The 6480-nt window shown below is 37.7% G+C and overlaps 1 protein-coding gene across 1 annotated transcript; it reads left to right on the top strand.

Moving 5' to 3' along the window:
- Positions 1-262: 262 nt before the first annotated feature.
- On the top strand, positions 263-1269 carry LOC140242495 (uncharacterized). Its single transcript, XM_072322227.1, has one exon. The coding sequence runs from the start codon at positions 358-360 to the stop codon at positions 1267-1269; it is 912 nt and encodes a 303-aa protein (XP_072178328.1). The 5' UTR covers positions 263-357.
- The last annotated feature ends 5211 nt before the right edge of the window (positions 1270-6480 follow it).

The raw sequence follows: 6480 nt of genomic DNA, 5'->3' as shown, positions 1-6480 counted from the left end.
GCACTTAGAATCTGTTGAAAAATGTTTCTCTTAGTATACAGAGTTCCGATATGAGTCTCGAGCCTCGCCATTCCAAAATCTAATCATAGCTTTGGGCAGTGGGATCAGTGACCGAAAAAGAACAAATAATGATAGGAGAAACATGTTGTGAACCTGCATACGTTTCGCACTCACATTTATTCAGATTTCATAGTCATATTTCATAGTCATATATCCGTCATATCTCATTGTCAAAATTGGTCTATCTACGTTCCTGGATTGTTTCCTAAGTAAAGTATACATCTCGTCTGTACTACTGTACGTCGGCCTCAATAAGCATTCCTATTTTATTTCACTTGTAAACAGGTACTGATCACCATGGCGAGACGGCCCTCCCTCCAACACTGCGTCAGCATCGAGGAACACCTCTGCAGTAATCGCTCCCGCATCACCTTCCGCGAGGCCGTCCAACGGAAGGAGCCTGCCGAGACATGGGTCCTGCGTGATGAATGGGACTCTGGGATATCAGAGTCCTGCATCGCAGGGTGCGCCAGCCTCCATGAAATAGCGATGAGGAAGCTCTTCGATTCTTCTCTCTACGTGTCAAACTTGGAAGACAAGACCAGCCGCGTGGTGAACCGGGGCCAATCCTCCAACATCACCAGCTGTGCCTCGCTTCCCGATGGCAGAATCGTGACTGGACTGTGCAACAGCAAACTTGAAATATACGATCAGGAGGGAAATTGCGTCCGAACCATCGAAACGCCCTTCTCTGGATCGGCTCACGTGGCGGTGAGCAAGGACGGCCTGATCTTGGCAGCCGGCTGGGGTGGCTCCGCCATCCACGCCTACGATCCCGACGAGGGTAAGAGAGTCCGAACGACTTATGTCGCGGATGACATCGTCATTTTTCAGATCTTCTCCTTACCATCTGGAGATATCGCTCTGCGTACCAGATGCAAAACTGGCGATAACCTTGGCATCTTAAGTGATTCAGGCTTTGCACTAACCAACCTTCACGACAGGGAAATCCTCAGCGTCTCATCCCACGAGACAGATGAGTCACTCTACGTCCTGCACAGCAACCTTAAGAGGACCTGGTATGCCATCGATGTGATTTCATTCGGCGACGAAGTAACAACAGAAAGGGTCATCGAACGCTCACTGGAAAGCAACCAATGTCCATCATTCACCGTTGCAATGTCAGGCAAGCTCGCCGTCTGTATCGACGGCAAACTGTATGTCTTTGAGAAAAAAGACGCGTCAGCTACTCTTTTGCCTGAAGTCTGATAACGCTCAAGAATTAAGCATCCTGAAAACATAATGGAGAAACGTCAAAAAGACATTGTCAGAGAACTATACATGTAACGGATTGAAGTGGGTACATTGTATCTCATTGGGCCTGAGATTAATGGGCGACCTTATGGCAACTCGAATCTATCTAGTCTCCGCCACTTCTCTTTGAAGGTAGCCGTGTCCCCGCGGATTTGCAAGAGAATCGAACATGTTCGATTTTTCGGAGACTCTGTCCAGTATCCAGCTGGTCTCGGAGACGTCTCGGAGACGTCTCCTTTGTTATGCGCGAGGTCTCCAAGACGCTTCTGCAACTTTGTGGAGACTGATCAGTCGCGGCGAAGTCTCCTCCAGTGAGATACATGTCCTACTATAGTATATATTTGTCAGTTATGTGGGCAAGCGTACATGTATATCTAAGGGTTATGTTCCTAATCAACCCTGTGTATCGGGATAAAGTAGGATAAAGTGCCCACTTTACGTAAATAAAACACACAAACAAACTCACGCATAACAGAGACGAAGGAGTTTCAAGAAATTGAGTTCGAGTTTGCTATTCAAACGGCCGTCAATTTTCTACGTTTGCACAAAAGACTTCCACAAGTGGACATGCATGTTGTGCCTTTGAGGTTCGGGTTCAGTGTAGCCGTCTTTCTGAGCAATCTGGAGATTATATTTGAAAGCCAACAATGTCAGAGGATATTTTACATGTTAATCTATAATGAAATTCAATCTAATGTTATAGCATAACAAAACAAAAGTCAATCCCGCCGAGAAATCGGTGAGAAAGTATCAACTTGAGTTGTATGTTGTGAAATATTGGGTACTGTACATTCGTGGAAAGCTGATTTATATCATTTTTTCGTATCAATGTTACCGACAAATACAACTAATATCACTGAATTTGGTGAAATATTTAAGTAGATGACTTCTTCATACATTAATATGTTAGATTAGTGTCTAGACAAGACCAATCGAGTGATTTAGACTTTTATTTCATCTATATAGTGCAATTTCTATTCTGGCTTCCCATGTCTTGAGCATTATAGGCCTACAGCTCATATAAAGTATAAGGATTGCAAATAGTGCTTTCCATTGTCGTGATTTTATAAAGACATATTTTCCTTCGATAGTGGGAGGTAGTCATGCATTAAAAAACGGATCAACTGTCTAATTTCTATACCTGTTGAGGCAGATCTAGTTTGAACAAACTTCAAATATTTGTGAGTGGCTTCATTAAACCTAGGTTCAAAGGGAATGAGATATTTTTTTTTCTCCGTCTCTTGAACCTCCTTGCACAGGCACATATTACAAAATAAAAGCTCAAAATATATTTCTCTAAATTATACGCGTTAGAGAGACGTTATACGAAGAGAGGGCTCCAGATTGATGGGTATGATGAAGTCTTCCAGAAAAGGAAGGGGAAAAAACATGTGAGGATGAGGACTTATGATGTTGACACGATGGAAGCATTAATCTCTAAATAACATTTAGGTGGATGTGCGACATTATAAAGACAGGTCCAATTTAAATAGATAGAGAGTACATGTATTGTACATGGCATATATCCATTGATATTGTCCTCTGGCATAGAGAGAAAATACAATGTATGAATCTGTATTCTTTCAACCCGCACCTTAATAAGATACTTCCCATCATACTCATTTTCGCTGAGATAACATTGGGCAATCCCAGGTTAGTAGTGCATTTTTCCTCGAAGATTGTGGCGTAAAAATATGTAAAAGGGTATTAATTCTATAATTTATTGATTCCACAAACCTGATCGCTTATCACTCAAAATGCGAAAAATGTGAGAGTGATGAGGATGTAACGAGTATTGATGAAAACCATGTCCTATATTCATGTGTTTTGTCATTTCCTTCAAAACATATAATGGACATCCCTCTGCATCAGGTCACATGATATCTTCGTCTTCACTTTATTTGACCATGCTACCTGAATATATATATTTTGTAACTGTGATAGCATCCTCGTATATAGTTTGGTAATATATTTACTCACAATAATTTCCGTTTGTTTAGGCCCTATATTCCTCGATGCTTCTAAAAAAAACCACCATTTTGATACATCATCATGCATCACCACCAATTGTCAAACGATTTGTCAGTATTTACTTTATGACAGAATTGATAAATATGTTTCGCTAAAGAAAATTGATAAGTATGACTTGATGGAAAAATAGCGGTGTCATGTTTGGTTGTTGAGATAAGTCGGGGTTTTTTTGCTCATAAAAGGTTAAACATACACCTAAGTCTAGGTCTTACATTATTGACGCATCATTTCCCAATAGATCAACAGATCAAAAGTGATTGATCATAGATATAGAATATAAGTAATAGATACAGATTCTTTATCACTAGATATAGAATATAAGTAATAGATACAGCGATAGTCGCCATAGTAATGGTGAAAAGATCAAGAAACAGTAAGTACAGGTAATTGATATGATGTATGCAAATAAATCATGACATTGCAGAAAGACAAGTTTTTGAAGACTGTTTTCTGCTTAATCAAAGTGCGTTTGAATGTACGAATGTGCATGCTGTGGCTGCGTGATGCTCACATTATATTCAATCAAGAAAAAGCTATGTTTCCATTACTACGATATGATATACTGTACTATTAAGCAAAGGGATTTTGTTTTCTGTATGAGTAATACAAATATGGAACGAACAAACAAATAGAATCAAGCCATGTCTTAACATAGGCCTACTAATCAGAAAATCACATGATAATTTTTAAAACAAAATTGCTTATCAACGAAAAGAAAATGTGCATCATGTGCATCATGATGTCTTAATTTCAATAAAATTTTAACGTATTCATGCCACCATAGTAGATCAACTAAAGAACATTACCAGCTATGAAGCATATGTGTGTGTGTGTGTGTGTGTGTGTGTGTGGCTGTGTACACATATATACATAACATATTCATTTCTATCTACATATCTTATTCATTGAGCAATGACGATGTCTTGCGTTGACAAAAGGAAGCACATCATATATAAGTGACAAATCATGCAAAGCTGAGCATTGATTTTTCTTATTGATACTTTGGATCTTCATGGATGGTGTAAGTGTTGAATTGGCCCTTCAAGCCTGCGCAGACATATTAATTTTTTGTTTGTATAAAGAAGAGCACTTACGTCACATACTTCATCTTTAGATCAGACAGATACTTAACAGGTCTCGACTTTAAAGATAAGTTATACATGTCAACACGCCATGTTTCTATCTTTGTAAAGCATTCAAATTATTTCATTGACGTGTGTTATAAAGGAACATTTGCCCAAATTTCTTTAGGAACAAATCATCTATAACGACATGCACAATCAGAAGCATGCACCATGAGGCGTGAGAAGATGTTGCACAACGCTCCTATGTCCCTTTTCGTGTACATCGTATTCTTTGGTGCTCACAGTGACAAGAACACTTGAAAAAAAGTGATAAGAGCACTGTAGGTAAATATACACTATTGACTTTGCCCAGGATGTTTCGCAATATGCTTACTCTGATAAATATTATATTCATACCTCATTCCTTGCAAACAATTGTTCAGTAGATGTGTACCTACTGCTGGTTATACTTTGCCCCGCAGCGGTCAGCTCCTCCCGCAAATATAGTTCAAGTACATTTAGACAGTAAATAGTACAGCGTACAGCTCTTGCAATAATTCCTGTCCGTGTAAGATAGGACTACACATATAAATTATGAGTGTATGGTTTTAACAACTTCAAATGTGTGTCGGATTTATTATACAAATGTACAATTGAAGATATCAAAGTTTCGTGCCAACTAACAGCTGATTTAACAGCAATATTGACCGTTTATACTTTATCTATATATATCTTATGGAAATATTTCTTTATATAAGATAATTACTGCGGTTTGACCCATACGCGAGTCATTCCATTGCATCTGAATAACGATCTCTGCATGATGGTACAGTATTGGTAGATCGAGATGAGAATTGGGCTCTTAACTTTTTGCGAAATACCAAGACAACACTTATGAATTAGTACAGAGCATACCATTTTAAGAGGAATTCAAAGTTCATTTGATGAAAATCGGGTTTAGAATGACTGAAACATCCAAAACAAAGTAAAACAAAGCGATCGTAATAAAATGTGGGTTCCATACTTTATTAGAATTGCTCTGTTTTGGATATCTCAGCCAATTCAAAACCAATTTTCAACAAATAAACGTGAATTCCTCATGGAATTACATGTTCTTTCATATTTCATAAGAGGTTTCTCATTATCTCACCAGAGAATGTTTGAAACCTGAAATTAGGTCTAAACCACAACAGTACGATCCCTTTAAACAGTAGATATTACAGCGTACAGCTCTTGCAATATTCTCTATAAGTATAAGATAGGCCTACACATATAAATTATGAGTGTATGGTTTAACAACTTCAAATTGGAGTCGGATTATCATACACTTAAAGATATCAAAGTTCCGCGCCAGCTAACAGCTAATATTCAGTTCAGTTCAATCATAGTTTATTTCCAATCAACGAAAATCAAAACGTAATACAAAGTATACATATCATAAAATGATATTGAACTGAAATATGACAACAATATTTGACAGTTCAATTTTATCTATATTATATCTTTTAAAAATATTTCTTTATATATGACCATTACTGGGGTTTGACCCACTACGTGAGCCATTCCATTGTTACATCTGAATAATGATCTCTGCATGCTAAAGGGATGGTACAGTATTGGTGGATCGAGAGGAGAATAGGGCTTTTAACTTTTTGCGAAATACCAAGACAACAATTATGAAATAGTACAGAGCATACCATTTTAAGAGGAATTCATTTAAGTTCATTTAATAAAAATCGGGTTTAGAATGACTGAAACATGCAAAAACAAAGTAAAACAAAGCGGTCGTATAATAAAATGTGGGTTCCACACTTCATTAGAATCGCTCTGTTTTGGATATCTCAGCCAATTCAAAACCAATTTTCATCGAATAAACGTTGAATTCCTTATGGAATTACATGCTCTTTTATGTTTCATAACAGCTTTCTCATTATCTTACCAAAAAATGTTAGAAACCTGAAATTAGGTCTCAACAAAAACTATACAATCCCTTTAATCTTCTGAAGGAATATGTAATCCACCTTATTCTATCAAGCCTTCGCCTTTCAAAGTTTCACCAAATTTCATATTG

This window comes from Diadema setosum, chromosome 19 (assembly GCF_964275005.1).
Source record: "Diadema setosum chromosome 19, eeDiaSeto1, whole genome shotgun sequence".
In the NCBI taxonomy this organism is placed as follows: domain Eukaryota; kingdom Metazoa; phylum Echinodermata; class Echinoidea; order Diadematoida; family Diadematidae; genus Diadema; species Diadema setosum.
This window is presented reverse-complemented; position numbering and strand designations above follow the sequence as displayed.

Coding starts and splice junctions, on each gene's coding strand:
- LOC140242495 (XM_072322227.1), top strand. CDS start 358: ATGGCGAGACGGCCCTCCCTCCAACACTGCGTCAGCATCGAGGAACAC.